The sequence below is a fragment of the Lampris incognitus genome, chromosome 6 (genome assembly GCF_029633865.1).
Source record: "Lampris incognitus isolate fLamInc1 chromosome 6, fLamInc1.hap2, whole genome shotgun sequence".
NCBI classification, from domain to species: domain Eukaryota; kingdom Metazoa; phylum Chordata; class Actinopteri; order Lampriformes; family Lampridae; genus Lampris; species Lampris incognitus.
Genome location: NC_079216.1, coordinates 22,020,229 through 22,038,890, shown reverse-complemented (window position 1 = coordinate 22,038,890; position 18,662 = coordinate 22,020,229). Strand labels below are relative to the sequence as shown.

General features: G+C 43.4%; 1 protein-coding gene across 1 annotated transcript in view; it reads right to left on the bottom strand.

The window, feature by feature from the left end:
- The window catches only part of parvaa (parvin, alpha a), a 90,802-nt gene that overhangs the window by 8,998 nt on the left and 63,142 nt on the right, over positions 1 to 18,662 (bottom strand). The window contains exon 11 of the mRNA XM_056281402.1: positions 18,509 to 18,610. Coding sequence (XP_056137377.1) covers positions 18,509 to 18,610 — 102 coding nt within the window. The remainder of the gene's footprint in view (positions 1 to 18,508; positions 18,611 to 18,662) is intronic.

The following is an 18,662-nucleotide window of genomic DNA, read 5'->3' as shown; positions in this document are numbered from 1 at the left end:
AACATCCACTACACAAACGGATGGCCCAACACAGAAGGCCAAACTCCTCAGGTCAAGACTCAGCAGTTTATCTACACCTAAAGGAGAAGACACATTCCTTCGAAGACAGCAACGTACACATTTTGGACAGGGAAGATAGATGGTTTGAAAGAGGGGTGAAGGAAGCCATCTATGCGAAACTGGAAAAACCATCCCTCAACAGAAGAGGAGGTCTGCGACACCACCTATCTCCCACTTACAATGCCGTCCTTTCATCTCTACCCAGGAGACTCAAGAAGCTTAGCCTCCAAGAACAACAGTCGATCACTAACGGCTCCAACGACTCATGACCACTGAATGGAGCACTAATGAAGTCGAAACTAACACCCCCAACGACCGTCGCTGCTTAACATCGGATCACAAAGAGCCATGCACATCAATAGCTCTGATAACGACGGGCGCTGCTTAATATCGCAACACAAAGAGCCATGGACATCTATAGCTCTGATAACGACTCCAAAGAGGATAAATATCTGAGTTTCATCACCAGCCAGTCAGACTAGCTTGGTCTAGTCAGAAAGGCACGAACTGATTAAGCCTCTAGGATGAGAGGCGAAACGTCTTCACGGATATATACCAAGTCCAGTTACACTTGTTTCAATTCCTTTGGATATACTTTCTCAACCTTCATTGTTTTTAAACAAAAATTTAAACACATAATCACCCCCCTGAAAGTATTGAATGATGCACTGATGGCCCTTGAGCCTTGAGTCTGGTTACTTTAATCCGAAGACGGTGACTAATCAAAATATCCCCATTGCCCACTGTTGATCATAACATCCTTACTGACCATCACAGACATTTTTAGCACAGCCCTAAAATAATTTGGCTCCACTATTATCAACAGAACAAATCCGGGATGCAACCAAACTTCTTCAAACTAAACTGTGATAAATCTGACATGATCATTATCGGGCCCAAATCCCTTACCACATTGACTCACAACTTCTGCCTTACCATCAATAACTCCACTCTGTCCCCCTCCCAACACATCCACAACCTTGTAATCATTTTCAACGGCAATCTCTCCTTCGAACACCACATCAATCACATCGCCAGAACTGCCTTTTTCCACCTAAGACACATAGCTCATCTCCGCCCATCACCTTCCTTCTCTGCTGCTGAAACCCTGATCCATGCCTTCATTACATCCAGTACTGACAACTGCAACAGCATTCTTCTACGGGTCATCATCCAAAGTTCTATACAAACTCTAGTACATCCAGAACTCCTGCTCACCCACTTCTGCTCCTGTGACTAAATCACACCTGTAGTCCAGAGCCTTCACTGGGTCCCTGTCCCACAACGGATCCAATTCAAAGTACCTCCTCACTCACAAAGCCGTCCAGAACCCTGCCCCCTCCTATCTCACTAAACTGCTCCACTACCATACTCCTTCCTGCAGCCTTCACTCCTCCGACGTCAACCTCCTGTCTCCACCACACAGGGCCAAGTACCGGACCTGGAGCAACAGCCTTCTCCATTGCTGCCCTCTCCCTCCCAATACACAGCCGACTGCACTGATCTTTTCATATTAAAATTATTACTCAAAACTCACCTCTTCAGAATTGTTTTTAATTTGTGATTAATGTTGTGTGTTTTACGCTTTTGTTAACCCAGCCACAAGCCTGTGGATTCTTAATGCCGGTCCCAAGCCCAGATAAATGGGGAGGGATTTCGGCTTTGTGTCGATGCAGTTGCCCACTGGGGACCGGAGTTCGCGCCCTGGTCTCATCAGATCTGACTATGGCCGGATTCGATGAAGCAGCAATAATTGGCAGCGCTGTCTTCGGGAGGGGGGTGGAGTTGGCTTGTGTTCGTCACATGAATGTGTCTCTGGGTGTGTCGGAAAAAGCAGTGGTTCAGCCTGGATTCGCGTTGTCATGGAAGTGGGGAGGCGTCTCCTTTGAGACTGTCGGCCGGAGAGATGCAGTTGGCGAACGCATGCAGTACGAGGGTGGGTGTTTGAATTAAAATAGGGAGCGATTGGCCACTAAATTGGGAGAAAAATGAAAAAATCAGAAAAAATTTTTTTTTTAAAAATGGGGAGGGATGCATCAGAAAGGGCATCTGGCGTAAAACCTTTACCAAATAAAATATGTGGATCATAAATCAGATTTCCATACCGGATCGGTCGAGGCCTAGGTTACTAATGACCACCACTGGTACTGTTGGCCAGCAGGATACTGGTGGAAACTATGCTACTGTTGGGCGAAGGAGAAGGAGAAGGGAAAGACATGTCCAGAGGCAGCGAGAGATGAGGAAGTGCGGAGGTGAGAGTCCAAAATTTGAGTGTTGGCACTATGACTGGTAAAGGGAGAGAGCTGGCTGATGTGATGGAGAGAAGGAGGGTAGATATACTGTGTGCGCAAGAGACCAGGTGGAAGGGGAGTAAGGCCAGGAGCAATGGAGCTGGGTTCAAACTCTTCTACCATGGTGTGGATAAGAGGAGAAATGGGGTATGGGTAATTCTGAAGGAAGAGTATGTGAAGAGTGTGTTGGAGGTGAAGAGTGCTGGACAGAGTGATGAGTATGAAGCTGGAAATCGAAGGTGTGATGATGAATGTTATATGCACATATGCCCCACAAGTTATGTGTGACATAGAAGTAAAAGAAGAATTCTGGAAAGTTGGATGAAGTGGTGGAGCGTTTATCAAAGGAAGAGAGAGTGATAATTGCTCGATCGGTTTGAGATCTGGGGAATTTGGAGGCCAAGGCAACACCTTGAACTCTTTGTCACGTTCCTCAAACCATTCCTAAAATTTTTTTTGCAGTGTGGCAGGGTGCATTATCCTGCTTAAAGAGGCCACTACCATCAGGGAATACCGCTGCCATGAAGGGATGTTCTTGGTATGCAACGATGTTTAGGTAGGTGACATGTGTCAAAATAACATCCACATGAATGTCAGGACCCAAGGTTTCCCAGCACAAGATTGCCCAGAGCATCACATTGCCTCCGCCGGCTTGCCTTATTCCCATAGTGCATCCTGGTGCCATCTCTTCCCCGGGTAAATAACACACACACACCTGGCTGTCCAAGTTATCTAAAAGAAAATGGGATTCATCAGACCATAGTCCATGGGCCAGACGATATTTCGGTACACTCAAGGTGGCAAAACTTACTTATAATTTTTGAAAGGATCCATGTCTGTAGATGATATTTTGGTATGATAACCATTCCTGAGTGGCAGCTGTATCACAGTTATCAGCTCATGAAGTTAACCACCCCGTAAAGTAAATTGCATTTTAGACGCTGGTGCATATCCTGGTTTAGCCTCATGGTCAGGACATTTTTCAATGTTCCATAATATTGTCTTTGGTATCATTTTAAAGGGGACCTTCTTAGCTTTCATTCAAGCCCTGTTGTGGATATTTCTCACAAATATAGAGGTCACTTGAGCTCTTCAACCCGTCAATAACACACATCTTTCTGCAATGTTCGCCTAAACTATATACTTTCTTTTAGCCCTGTGGCATCTAGGAATATCAGGGACACAAAACACAAAAACTGGAATACTCACAGGACTGTAAAGATTCAGGAAATGTATAATATACCCGTACTATTTCATTGTGTGAGGTGATTGTGAGCCTTAAATGAGAACTAGACCAAAGCCAGTTAGGTCACAAACTGGTCTCTATACATTTGTTTAAATACACAATCAAAAAACATGATAAAAAGGAATACCATAGTGAGGTAATGAACTATTTTAATATTTTAAACAACATTGACATTTACATATACTTAGTCAATGATACATGTAATCCCATATCATTAGTGGGTATATGTAATGGTAATGGGTAGGGTAATGGGTATATGTGAATATGGTTACATTATTGTTATCAAGCTCTGGGTAACCAAGTCCAGAATCAACATCCTGTGCATCAATAGACTACTACCACAGTAATACCATCAGAATCATCACACTGTCATTCTTCAAACTGCTCGTTTCTCTCATCATCTGACTCCTCAAGTTCAAAGTCCAGTTCTGGACCATCCTGTTGTTTTTGGTTACTGCAGGTCTGTAACCTGCACATGTCTGTGCATGGAAGTCCATTTGACAGGCACATGCAGCTTGGCATTTTGCATGAATGCACACACTTGCATGTTAGCATTTCCAAGACCACATCTGGTGCAGGTGGGGAGCGCATCCAGTAAATGGCCAGCTTGCCTTCATCGTCTGTCCATCCATACTCAGTAGGGCTTGGCACCACAGGGTTAGCCTGCAGACAGCACTTCCATATTGCTGCCTGATAGTTGGCTCGTTGAACATGCATAAAGACACAGTCTCTACATGGTGGCAGCTGGCTGGACTCAACCTCTCCCTTTTTGTTGCAGAAGAGCTGGTAACGCAGTTTGTTCACCTCAGCAGTGCTGCTATTAGCAACATACATCCGACAGGTGAACTGCTCAATTTTCTGGAACAGCTCATCACTCACATTCCATGTCTGTCCCAGTTGACTAAAAGTCTCTTGGCAGGAAGTGTGCTTTCTCACTATCTTCAGGGCATTCAGCTTCCCTCGACCAGCGAATGCACTGACAGTGTCGCAGCCTGTGAAGGCATGTAAGCCAATTAGGCTGTCACAGATGCTGTCTCCAAGTGAACTTGCCAGTTTGGTGATGTCGACAAACCGTGTGCGGTTCTGAGTCCCACACCTCTGGTAGATGGGACAGGTGATGTCCTTCTGGAAGCCAAGACAAAGCACCATGACATCAGTGTCCTCAGCTGTGATGATAACTGACTTTGAGCCCGCATTTGCTGCATGCAATGCATGCAGGAGCAGACGGGTGTCAGCTTCTTCATGTGTGGAGTGCAGTTCTGCTGCTTCCTCACACCCATCTTCTGTCAACTTGTAGCAGGTTTCCTCACAGGTCATGTACAACACCTTGCCATGCAGCATAGCTCTGTATCGTGGGAGTTTCCACTCTTCCACCAGAAACTTGATGAGACTGGTCTTGTTGGAGGAACTGCACAGAAATTTTCTCCACTGCTGGACGTGGTGTCCCTCTGCAAGATTCTTGTACTGGAGAGTGATGTCTCCACCCCGGTTCAGTCGTTCAGCATCTTTGATCGAAGTCTGGTGATAGACATCAAAAACAACATCAATCCTCCCACTCTGTGCTCCCTCATGGAGGACCTGGGTCAAGGCTGACTCTGCCACCTGTGCAAAGGTTTTGTTGTTGCCATTCATTTTTTGGACCAGGCTCATCCCATCAATGATGGAAGTAGATGGGATTGGGATGTCTTCTGCAGGAGATACATTCTTTTCAAGCTCTCTGGCAAGTGCAGCCTTGTTTGTTTTTCGTAAGGACCCATCAGCATTTGCCAGTGCCCATGGTAGTGGGCCCAATGGGTAGGCAAGGACATCCTTCAGATTCACCTTCCTGCTTTCAGCCACCAGGATCATGTGACTGAAAAGGTTTCTATCTGCCTTCAGAACCACATCCTGTGCTTTCTTTCCATGAGCTTGTTTTGTGCTGACATTGGAGAATGTTTTCAGACTTTGCTTGGTCATCTTGTCGTGGAATTTCACAGGTGGTGGGTCTGCATCTAACCTTGTTTGCTGGAATGCTTGGTAGGCCTCTTCTCCTTTCTCAAGAGCTCTCAAGAGATCTATGGTCACATCAGGTGGAGCCATGTTGCCAGTGGAGAGGCTAACCAAATCAATCTCATCAGGGGACATAGGATTGAGCCAGTTATTCTCCATAAGGTCCATGAGAGACTGGACATCTGCTTCATCTCTCTTGATTCTTGGACTCTGTAGATCTGGATGAGACCATTTGCACCTGCCTTGACCTGTCAGGTCTCTCAGCTGTCTGAGGTACATGCTTCTATACTCAGCTGTGAGATAATATTTGGTCACAGCTCCTGGCTTCAAGCTGAATCCCTTCGTCCCTCCAGCTGTTTGGGTGTCTTTGTTCACCGTTTCTTCTATAGCTTGGTCAACAGGGATTCGGCCAAAGGGATTGGTGGAGCCCAGTTGGACTGAGAAGCCTCCTTCCATGAATTCTGTGTACACATCTGGGTGTGTGATGGGCAGCTCAGACATCTGGGCGTAGTAGTAGGGGAGGTAGCGTGCATAATTCATCCTGTCATAAGCAAAGCACCATGGGATCATTGCTCGAATGCTAGCCAAGTGTAGCATCCAGTCTCCCTCTCTGGATGCTCGGATGAGCCCCAACAAGATTTCAACCATGTCCAAATAGGACATCCAGAAGTTCGAGAGGCTGCCGTTTCCACCTCTAAGGAACTCACGGTAGACTTCAAATAGATCCATGATGCATGTACAAGAGCTGTTCTCGAGGACCTCCTTCAAAGCATGTTGTGAGACTTCTTTCCCAAGGCTGTCAATGGTCTTCAGTGTCTCATTCAGGTGAACCATGTCATTCCTGTGAGTTTCTTCCAACCAGGACAGGAAACCATTCAAGGTCAGTCGCATGAGAGCCTCATACAGGAGCTTGTGTAGTCGCACTGCCCTGTTGTACTTGCGGCCATCCATAACACCAGCAATTGAGCCTTCTGCAATCATGCCAGACTCAATGCAGAGGTCTTTGAGTCCAGCATCTTGGAAACGCTTTTCTATTATTGCCAGCAGTGTGCAGATGGTGTGGAATACCCCAAGCCTAATGATGATATCATGGAACTTGTCATGGTGTTTCCATGTGATCTCGACAGCCGTCGCATACAGGGCTTGGTCAAAGACACAGACAATCTTCCTCAGGCCTGAGCACTGCATGATGCTCAGTGACTGGTTAAGCACCTCGTTGACAGTAGACATTTGTGTCGCTGGAGCATTGATGATAGGCAGATAGCCTATATTGTCAGGGATGACCGTCATCTCTCCTCGAGTCAGGATGTTGAAGCCTGTCCAGCTGCTGACTGACTGTTCTTCTTGTTGTGACATGCGTGCTAGGACCCAAAGAAGGTTTTTCTCTCTGGCAAGCTTAGTATTGGCTGCAGTATCGGCATCTGACTTTTTGCTTTGTGGTGGCCCTACCCGTTGTCCAGCATTGTAAGTTGGTAACATTGGTGGGGGTCCATCAATGCTTCTCTTCTTTGTTTTGGGAACGGTGGGCATGGGTTGGACAGGAAGTGGGTTGACTGGCTTTGCTTGCACAGCAATCCCATTGACCCTGTGAGATGTTCCCTCACCACTGACAGTTTCTTCAAGACGGTCGATATTGTCCCAGGCTAAAGTTGTGAATATGCCAGGATGGATGTTAGCTGGAAGGGCAATGCCACTCCCTGATGATGAGAGTTTCTGGAGACACAGGGCAGTGTTGATCTCTTCCATCTGTGAATAGGACACACTGTGACCAAGTCGGTTGAGGATGTTTATCAACTCTACATTTCCTGTCAACGATTTGACACTGAATGGCAGAACAATGTGCTTGGAAGGCTTGGTATTTCCACATGTCACTGCATATACTATGTCATGGCCAAATGACTGCAGAAGGCACTGCACTCTCTGGGATGCATGATCAGGATCATTTGAGCCTGTGAGTAGAGAGTACAGGAAGATAATGAGCGACTCTGGAATGGTAGGACATTCTGCTTCTGGTTTGACTTCAGGCGGCGAGGTTTGAGGAACATCTTGACTTTTAATGTCTGCTCTCAATTTGATGGCTGCTTTGGCTATAACATCTTGTGCACTGACACTTTTCAGGGTCTGCAGCTCCCTTTTGAGAGACTGATTTTCTTTGGCAAGTTCCCTCATGGACAAGTTATCGGGATAGAGGAGGAATTTTCCTTTCTCATCAGGGAATATCTGCAAGGCTCCAGCAAACTCACTCTCCAGGTTTCGCCTTATGTGCTTCTTGGTTGATTCCTTGACTTGGGCAATGCCTTGGGAGTTCATTGAAGCTACCAGTCTAGAAGAGAGATCAGTCATTGTCATCACTTGAGGATTGCCAAAAAGCTCCATCCTGATGAAGAGGAACAGCTCATTGTATGCCTTATTCACAGCAGCTTCATACTGGGCGGCAGCATCATCATCTTCATTGCTGGCAACCTCTCTTTGGAAACCTCTTCTTTGGTGTAAAGTCTATAGCATGACATGTGGTAGTGCCCTTCAGCTGCTACAAGGTCTCTACTCACAATGGCAAGGATTCTGCTGTCCCTTTTCTTTGTGGCTGCACTCCTGATCTTTGCATCAGCTCGCAGTTCTCGACACTGCACCAGTACTTCTCTCGTATTCTGTCTCTTGGAATATTTGCTGTTTTTCTGAAAAAATATGCACTCTGCATCATAAGTCCTAGATGTACTTAGAGCATGTCGAGCTACTCTCTTAGATTGTTTCTCTTCAGCAGAGACACAACTTTTCTTTTCTTTTGCAAGGAGGCCATCAAGAATTTGCTTCATAGTGAAGATACTGCGACACTTTCTGTGGTAGTAGATTGCTGGAATCTGTCCCTCAGGAATGTCTTTTGCCAGTTTCAAAACTGGTGCATGATTTCGTATCTGAGCTGCCCTGAGCAGAGTTCTCCATGAGTCGACACTTTGTAGTGAAACCAGCTTATCTGTATCATCAGAACAGTGGATAATGCACTCCACCCGTGGGCGCTTTGGTATTGGGTAAAAACTTGCTTGTTCACCAGTGGCCATATTCAGTCAGTTTTCACCTGCCACATACAAACAAATACATGTAACTTAGGTGTATGAACACTACTAAAACAAAGTTTACTTTGCTTCACCAGCGTCATATTACCATTATTTATCTTACATAGCCACAAATAGATACATTACCTAGTTGCTATGCAACAGCTGTATTTTGTCCTCCTCGTAGCCACTTTAACTAATCATATTAACATATACATTAAAAGAACATGCTAACATTATGGGAAATTAGCTTACAATCTTCTCCAGAGTGAGACAAGAAGATAGATACCAGTTTCCTCTATATGTGTTTTGTAGAAAGCTATCTGGCTGCACGTTAGCCTAGCTTAGCACAATGAATGGAAGTACACAGTACTGGTTATCCTTGGTTGTTGGCCAACTAAGAACTGTCCCAGAGTTTAAGCTAGGCTAATCAGTACCAGGGGTGTTGAAATGCTATATTTGTAAAAATCTGGGCAAATACACAATCGTGAGAGGCACAGAAACAGGTTTCCTGAAAGAAAAATGAAATAGCTGCTCATTTGGAAAGGTTATCATGTATTATTTTACTTCTGTTAGTGTACCAAATAAAATGGCACCAGTGAAGTTGTGTCACCTTGGGTGATATCGATATCTGGTCTGACCCATGGACTAACTGGCTTTGGTCTAGTTAGTTTCTTAGTAATAATGCCCTTCTAATTTAAGGTTCACAATCACCTCACACAATGAAATAGTATGGGTATATTATACATTTCCTGAATCTTTACAGTCCTGTGAGTATTCCAGTTTTTGTGTTTTGTGTCCCTGATATTCCTAGATGCCACAGGGCTAAAAGAAAGTATATAGTTTAGGCGAACATTGCAGAAAGATGTGTGTTATTGACGGGTTGAAGAGCTCAAGTGACCTCTATATTTGTGAGAAATATGCACAACAGGGCTTGAATGAAAGCTAAGAAGGTCCCCTTTAAAATGATACCAAAGACAATATTATAGAACATTGAAAAATGTCCTGACCATGAGGCTAAACCAGGATATGCACCAGCGTCTAAAATGCAATTTACTTTAGGGGGTGGTTAACTTCATGAGCTGATAACTGTGATACAGCTGCCACTCAGGAATGGTTATCATACCAAAATATCATCTACAGACATGGATCCTTTCAAAAATTATAAGTAAGTTTTGCCACCTTGAGTGTACCGAAATAGGACATTTTGGGCTCTGGCTCATGGACTACCAGGCCACCTTCTTCCGTTGCTCCATGGTCAAGTTCTGACATTCACATGCCCATAGGCACTTTTGGCGGTGGACAGGGGTCATCATGGGTACTCTGACCGGTCTGCGGCTATGCAGCAAGCTGTGATGCACTGTGTGTTCCGACACCTGTCTGTCATAGCCAGCATTAACTTTGTCAGCAAATTAAACTACAGTAGCTCTTCTGTGGGATAGGACCAGACAGGCTAGCCTTCACTCCCCATGCTCATCAATGAGTCTTGGGTACCCATGACCCAGAGTTGTGACCAAGTCATTGTTATGCAAGTCATAAGTAAGTCTCAAGTCTTAACCTTCGAGTCTCAAGTCAAGTCCCAAGTCATGAAGGGCAAGTCTCAAGTCAAGTCCCAAGTCACCAAGCTCACGTCAAGTCAAGTCACAAGTCCCTAATTTCAGGTGTCAAGTCATCAAGTCTCAAATGTAGGGTGTTTTATACCAATTTAACACATTTTTTTTAAATTCAGGTAATATTAAATTGTTTCATTACAATAGTACATAAATAAACCACAGATAATGTTAGAAATAATTGTTATTTTATTGTCTTCAAATTTGGACAACAGTTGGATTTTGTTTTACATTTAAGAAATAATAAAAGGCACACTCTAAATCACAAATGAGCGCACAACTCTTAATAACAATACAAAACATATTGATCATTCCAATACACAATAAACAAACACTCTCTCCGCTTGTCTAGTTCGACCTACAATTCATTGCACTTGCAAAATATCAAGTTGGCTAGGGCTTTATCGCCTCCCTCCAAAGCCACTCCTCCAAAACACTCAAACAAGCACTGCCTGACTAGCCTACTGCTGGAGGTAGATAGGTTGACAGGCAGGTAGGCCATCCAATCATTTTAACCGGACACCTTAAAATGATTGGGTGGGTTTATAACGGTCCTGCGACTTCCACAGATTACTCTTTTTATTTTTTTAATTTAGTGTCAGAGTATTTTATTTATTGATTGCTGTCGGGATGTAAAGAGAATTGCAAAAAATATAACAAAAAGTGCTTCTGAAAAAAATCGCCTTCCCTACCTTTAATTGTTTGACTCCCTAGATTAGTGGAATCAGGGGTGCTGTTGGTGTAATTCAATAAATACATGGGCTGTGTGTGACGAAAGGCGCACCCTACTTATGTACGCTTATTAAATACCGATGTACGTGACAATGTGTACTTAATAAGCGTACATTAAAATATATAGGGGTGCGTTTTTGGTCACAGCCATGGAGGTTTTAGAACCACTGGACTAGACACAAGTGAGTATTTCACAAAGCTGGCTAACTGAGTATGCCTGACATTTGCGCAAAGTAAACCCTGGAAACCTTTCAGATCTGGAACATGGATTGAAGTAAAAAGAGCTGTTCCGGGGTTCACTCTGCGCAGAAGTGAGGCTTACTTAGTTAGCCAGCTTTGTGAAATAACCTACTACCCCATGGCTCTAATCTAAGCCTATGCTTAGTAGGCTATGTTTCATATTGGGTGCAGTGCACTGTGCTTCATGCTCTGAGCATTATTTCAATTGCCATTGTGCCATACAAAAAGTGTTGTAATATAGGAAATTATAGGTATTAATTTTGGTTTCATGAAACAAGTAAATGTATTTATAAATGTTTATAATTCAATGGAGAAAAATCTTTCCAAAGACAGTATATAACTAGATTAATTTGAATCATGGAGATACTTCAATATTTTTTATTTATTTGACAGGGACAATGCACAATAACTATATTGTACCAGAATTAGCTATAAGCTAATTTGCATCTGTAGTCCCTCGGCAGGAGTCGTCGGTAGCACATACTTCGGAGCATCGTCTAAATGCTCAATTAAAAACAGTGTAAACATAATCACGATTGAATACCACTAGTTCAGTGCCCGTTCGGAATGGGCTGATTTTCTCGAGAACCGCATTATATTACGCATGTTTAAAACTATATCATATTGTAGCGAATTCGGGGGACAACGCAACCACAGGAACTGCCATGGCTGGGAAGCGAACCTGTATCGCCCGCACCGCAGGAGACATCGCTAACCGCTAGACTAAAAGGTTAGATCCGCGAGCCAGCGGCCAGCGTGTCTTCTTATCCATGCAAGTTACAATATTGCATTATAGTATGATACGTGAAACCATGCACTGAAACAGTGTTTGATAGGCTGATGATCTGGGGGCAGCAGGGGGCATGCTAATTCATTCCGGTGACTGCTACATCGCCCAGACATCGTTTGCCCACTGGGCCAACATAATTGAATATTCGTTGTTAGGTGTTCTGAAACAGAACAGTACGTTCAATTGTATTTTTGAGATGAGATTGGGACGATGTTTGGGCGATATAGCCTGGCTGGCGTATTCCAAACGGGCAGATTGTGTCTGTGTGTGTGTGACCACTCACACGCTACTGTACCTGTAGGCTAGCAAACAAACTTACTTCTCTTTGTGGCTTTTCAGATGACGCACAAAGTTTGACGTTGTTGAAATCCCATCTGATAATTTTGCTGCACATGTTTTACAAACGGCAGTCCTTTTCTTCCCAACAACTTCGAAGTTCTTATAGCCGTAAATTATTATTTTTGGAATCATTCCAGCAGCAGCCGCACTTGCCATGATTGCAAACTCTCCGCGCTCATGTTGAGTAGAGCTGACGTTAGTTTTTGAGTAGCATGATGGTACCTCCAATTAGATTTGAGTATTTTTGTTTTCCCGCCCATCTAAACGTTTGATTGGCCCTACGCGATGCCTGTGCGTATGTAATTGTGTGCGCACTGGAAATGAAGAATGATTACAAAATAAAATAAATAAAATACGAGAGAGGTGCAGCCCGCATAAACATTGAGAAAACACGTAAACAATTCTCTCGAGTCATCCAGCTCAAGTCCAAGTCATAGATGTCAAGTCTCAAGTCAAGTCTCAAGTAATTTTAATTTTGGCAAGTCAAGTCGCAAGTCATCAAATTTGTGACTCGAGTCGCACTCGAGTCCAAGTCATGTGACTCGAGTCCACAACTCTGCCATGACCCTGTTACCGGTTCACTGGTTGTCCTTCATTGGACCATTTTTGATAGGTACTGACCACTGTATACTGAGAACATATTACAAAACCTGCCGTTTTGGAGATGCTATCACCCAGTCATCTAGCCATCACAATTTGGCCCTTGTCAAGGTCGCTTAGATTTTTACGCTTGCCCATTTTTCCTGCTTCTAACACATCAACTTCAAGAACTGACTGTTCACTTGCTGCCTAATATATCCACCCCTCCACAGGGGACATTGTAATGAGATAATCAGTTATTTACTTACCTGTCAGTGGTTTTAATGTTTTGGCTGATGAGTGTAATATTTAAATTGAAACAGAAATGTTACTGGCTATAAGGTATTGAGATCTTACTGGTTGATACCTCCACTCCTTTCAGTCAGCTTTTAGAAAAGCCTTTTCATACCTATCAAATATTAGTGCAGATGCAAACAGAAGGAATAAGGGGGAAGCAAATCTACGTAATACAAACAAAACTCCCACAAACTGCACTCTTGCATTACTGGAACAGGTGAGACTTTATCAACATTCCAGTATAAAACAAACATTCACTTTTTTTCCATGTCAGTTCTGACAGTGGGACGAACTAATGTCCTTTTAGATCGTTTTTGTGGCAGCATTTCTCAATGTAAAGGTATCACATGGTCAGCTGCTTAGATTCCTCAGAATGGTCGCTTTCCCCACACAACAGTCAAAATCTGCTGCTGGCGTTATAGTGGTTTTGAGGCAGTAACTATGCTAATTGAAGGTTATAGTAAACTGAACAGCAAGCGCATCAATTCACGAACAAATTAAATTCAACATTCAAAGCAGGTTTATAAGAACAAATTTGGCCATTCAGAGTGTTTCATCAATCAGGTGTTGAGAAGTGAAAATGTAGAGCATGTTTTTCATAAGCCCCAATATTATAAAGAACATAAGTAAATATGTGGTTTACTGCAGAATGGCTGAAAAAGAAATGGGCTAGATGTAGTCCAGACCTCAAACACTATCACCATGTTGTCAATTCCATACGAGAGATGTCCACAAACATGGATGGGATGAGGCAGCCTGGCAAAGAGTGGAGCAGAATTCTTTTGATATAATTCAAGAGATGGTGCAACGCTTCTGCACATTGGTTTATTTTTGTTTGAATAAATGAAAACCACCAAAACCTTAGGCATCCCATCTATAGGCCTCTAGGCCCTTGTATAGACCTCTCTCTCACACACACATACAGTTATAGAGGTAAACATCCTCGCCACTCAGATCATTCCCTGTGCAATAGGAGATTACAGATGCCGTGGGGCTGGTGCCTGTTCTAATGGGCCAGGAGTATCTGTGTGTGTGTGTGTGTGTGTGCAATTGTGAAAATTGTATCACTGCTTTGCAGCTTGGCAGGGCCAGTTGGACAAGACCCAAACACAAGGCTACTATGGTGTCCCCACAGATTGCCTGATCAGAATACCATGGTATTATGGAGGCCAACAGAGTTAAAGGAATGACTGTGCACAGAATTGTTTCTGGGGACAAGGGATGGTATTCATCAAGCTATTTGGAGAGGGAGTTCAGGCCTTGAGTGCACAAGGTTCTTTATTAACAGCACTGATAGCAATATTCTTTAGAACAGGGGTTGGCAACCTTTTAGATGTGCCATGCCACTTTACAAAGTTTAAAAAGAAAATTCACAGACCTGAGTGCCAGTTCATTTTCATAATGAGCATTTATTTATATTCTGCTGCTGCTTGTCTCCCCGTCTAGATTTCCCATGCTAAAAGATATACCCTCTACACGCACGCACGCACGCACACACGCACACACACACGCTTTGCAAATGTATGAAAATTACTAGGGTACAAAAGAAAATTAATCAGAATCAGAATCATGTTTATTGGCCATGTAGGTTTGCACATACATTGAATTTGACTCGGAGTTTCGTGGCTCTGTCAGTGTACTTAACATAGAACTTAACACGTACTTAACATTAATTCAGTCTTACCGATTCAGTGACCCTTGTTTGTAGCAATATCTGGTAACTACTGCTAGACGTAGAACGTTGTTTACATCCACACTCTACTCAAGAGCTATGATGAAAACAGACGCATCTTTCAATGCAAGAGTTTGCTGGTGTCTTACGTTTTCAGCCATGTCTGTAATGCGCCTCTACAGTTCTCGCAGAAATGGTAATTTCTTCGAGCCTGTTTATGATCATGTCTTTGTCTGGTAATCCATCAAATATGATCTGCGAACTGCTGAGGAAAGCTCCTTTATATACTCTCCATCGGAGAATGGCTTCTCATGTTAAGCAATACACTGTACGACTTTATAGCTGCCCTCTGTAGCTTGGTTTTGGCGGCACATCGGGCTGCTTTGCTTCCCATGCTGGGCTACTGCCTTCTTGATTGATCCGGCTTTATCAGCCTTATCTTAGAAGTGTTTCTCATGCCTTGTTTCAAAATGACATTTTACACTTGAAGTTTGACACACATTTTTGCAGCAGAGTGCACACAGTATGGTCCTTTTGTGAAATAAACCTGAATTTATTTCACCAAGATGGCTGAAAGAGGAGAATATTAGACGACTTACTTTATTTTGCATCTACCATCATCAGCTGTTCTTGACCTAAAGTAAAAAAGAAAGCTAGCTAGCTATGCCACGTTGTCACTACTGCTGTAATGCTGCGCTTGCCAGCAGATCAAAGGGAGGAGGAGGATGTTGGACCACGTCAATTGTGTGCGCTCTGTTGCTGTCAAAAACAATGGTGTATTTTAAGAATAATTAATTATTTCAGTATAATTTTAAATCAAGTTGTTTGTTTAGTTCACCATTAGGCTATATTTCCTATTAAAAACATTTTTTATCGAAAAAGTATGCTAAAAAAATCATTTATTGAATGGCTCCATGTGCCCATGTTAATGGCCTCGTGTGCCACCGTAGGCATGCGTGCCATAGGTTGCCGACCCCTGCTTTAGACTATAGGTCAAAAGACAGGTCCTGTCTCTGGTAGAACATTAATTCTATCTGAGAAGACAGAATCACTCACTGAATGACCTCATTTCTTGATTGATTGTTACAGTGAAATCTCAAAATTGAAATCTCGCAATTGTTCTGTCCTGCCAGATTTACAGTAACAATTCCTGGCTGATTCACTGACTAACTGTAGTCATGTGAAATTATGGTTTAAAAAAACAATCGAAGAGCAAGAAATTCTGCAAGTTTGTTTTTTCCTTCGTTTAGGGGATAAATCAAAGAAGGTTGAATCAGTTCATCTGGATACAATGTTTATTGACAGATACGTTTCATCACTCAACTAAGTGACATCTTCAGTCTAAACCGACTGCAGGTATCCCCACCCCTTATAAACAACACAGTACAATACAGTGCCTAACGAAGGCACTGTATTGTACGTTGCATTGTACTGATAACAGAGGAATGTCTGGGAAGCCCACTTGTGTGTTGTAAGGTCTGAAGGACCTCCAGCTCAAGAATTTCGAGCTGGAGGATAGGAACGAGGGAGACCTGACCTATGAACTCTTTGAGCAAGTTCTGTTATCCATCAGGATGATAGTCCAGCAATAAAGATGAGCTATTTCTTCCAAAACAGGATGAGAGAGAAACTCTGGGTACACACTATTATGATCGAAACAATGGGCATGATATGTGCTGCATGGTTGAATCAGTTCATCTGGATACAATGATTCGTGCTGCATCTGAGATCAGGGCACTCATTCAACCATCTGGGCTTATGCATCATATTCATGAACATTATATATTCAAGTGTGACAATACTGCAAGAAAGTTTTGTCTTGCTCCTCATTTAAGATCAGAGTGGAATTAAATAATTGCCATGACAATTTGGGGGCTCGTCTGGGATGTCCTAACTCATATTCTACTTTGACCCACTCTCTGCATGGATTAAATCTGGCTGGCCAGTCTAGTGAAGGGATTGAAAAATCCCCTAAAACCTAGGAAGACTACCCCCCCCCCAGGACAGCTTGTAGTTGACTCCCGGGGTGAGAGGAGACTGTTGTGAGATTGTGGGGAAAGGAATTGTGTGATATGGCTTTTTATTTATATGAGGATACAGTATTGAAGAAAACGGGGAGACGTCTGCAGGTAATGACATTCACTTAGGGGTGACGACCCATTGGCAAAGGAAGTAATGAATAATGTCAATTGAATGGACATGACAAGAAATTTCCAGGTAAGAGTGACTACAGGATAGCAGAATGAAGGAGAAACTCTGGGCATACATCATGATCGGAACAATGGGCATGATTCATGCTGCATTCAAGTGTCTGGGCTTGTGCGTCATGTTCATGAACATTATATATTACAGTGTGACAATACTGTAAGAAAATTTTTTTTGCTTTTCATTTATATCAGAGTGGAGTTAAATAATTGCCATGACACTATCCCACTTCTTCTTCACCAACCTCTTCCTCCATACTTTGCTGTACTTCCTCATTCCACCACCAAATCTCCTTGTCTTCCTTACTCTGTCCAGATGACACACTAAGTAACTTCCTAGCTGCCTCCCTCGCCATTTCTGCAGTAGTTGCCCAGCCATCCAGCAACTTTTCACTACCACCCAGTGCCCGTCTTAGCTCCTGACTGAACGCCACACAACAGTCTTCCTTCTTTAACTTCCACCACTTGATCCTTTGCTCTGCCTTCACTCTCTTCCTCTTCTTTATCTCCAAAGTCACCCTACAGACCACCATCCGATGCTGGCTAGCTACGTCACCACCTTGCAGTCACCAATCTCTTTCACATTGCACCTTCACCTTCTGCATAAGATATAGTCCACCTGTGTGCACCTTCCTCCACTCATAAGTCAGCCTGTGTTCCTCCCTCTTCTTGAAATATGTATTCACCACAGCCATTTCCATCCTTTTCACAAAATTCACCACCATCTGTCCTTCAACATTCTTCTCTGATACCATCACCTCCTCATCACTTCCATTCTCTTCAACAACATGCCCAATGAAGTTCACTCCAATCACCACTCTCTCCTCCTTGGTTACACTCGTCACCACTTCATCCAACTCACTCGAGAATTATTCTTTCTCTTCCATCTCACACCAAACTTGCAGGACATATGCAAACAGTTTGAACCCACCTCTGATGCTCCAGGCCTTACTCCCCTTCCACCTGGTCTCTTGCACACACAGTACATCTACCTTCCTTCTCTCCATCATAGAAGCCAGCTCTCTGCCTTTACCAGTCACCTTCACACTCTTGCCCTTACTCGTCTCTTGCTGCCTCTGGACATGCTTTCCCCTTCTCCTTCGCCTTTGCCCAACAGTAACATAGTTTCCACTTGCACCCTGCTGGCCAACAGTACTTGTGGTGGTCATTGGTAACCCGGGCCTAGACTGATTCGGAATGTGATTTATGACCCGCATATTTGATTTGGCAAAGGTTTTATGCTGGATGCCCTTCCTGACGCAACCCTCCCCATTTATCCGGGCTTGGGACTGGCACTAAGAATGCACTGGCTTTTGCATCCCCAGTGGCTGGGTTTACTGGACTAGTTGCAGTATATAAAAAAGTTCAGTATATAAAAAAGTTCAATACCATAAAGGATTAAACTGTACCTTTTGGTCAAAGTTCTCCGGTGTAAGGAAGAAGTTGTAAAGAGGAACAAAGTATCCCTCCAGCAGTCCCATCAGTAACACCAGGTACACACCATCTGCAAACTAAGGATGACACCATTCAGATTTGCAGGCTAATATGAATGTATATGTATAT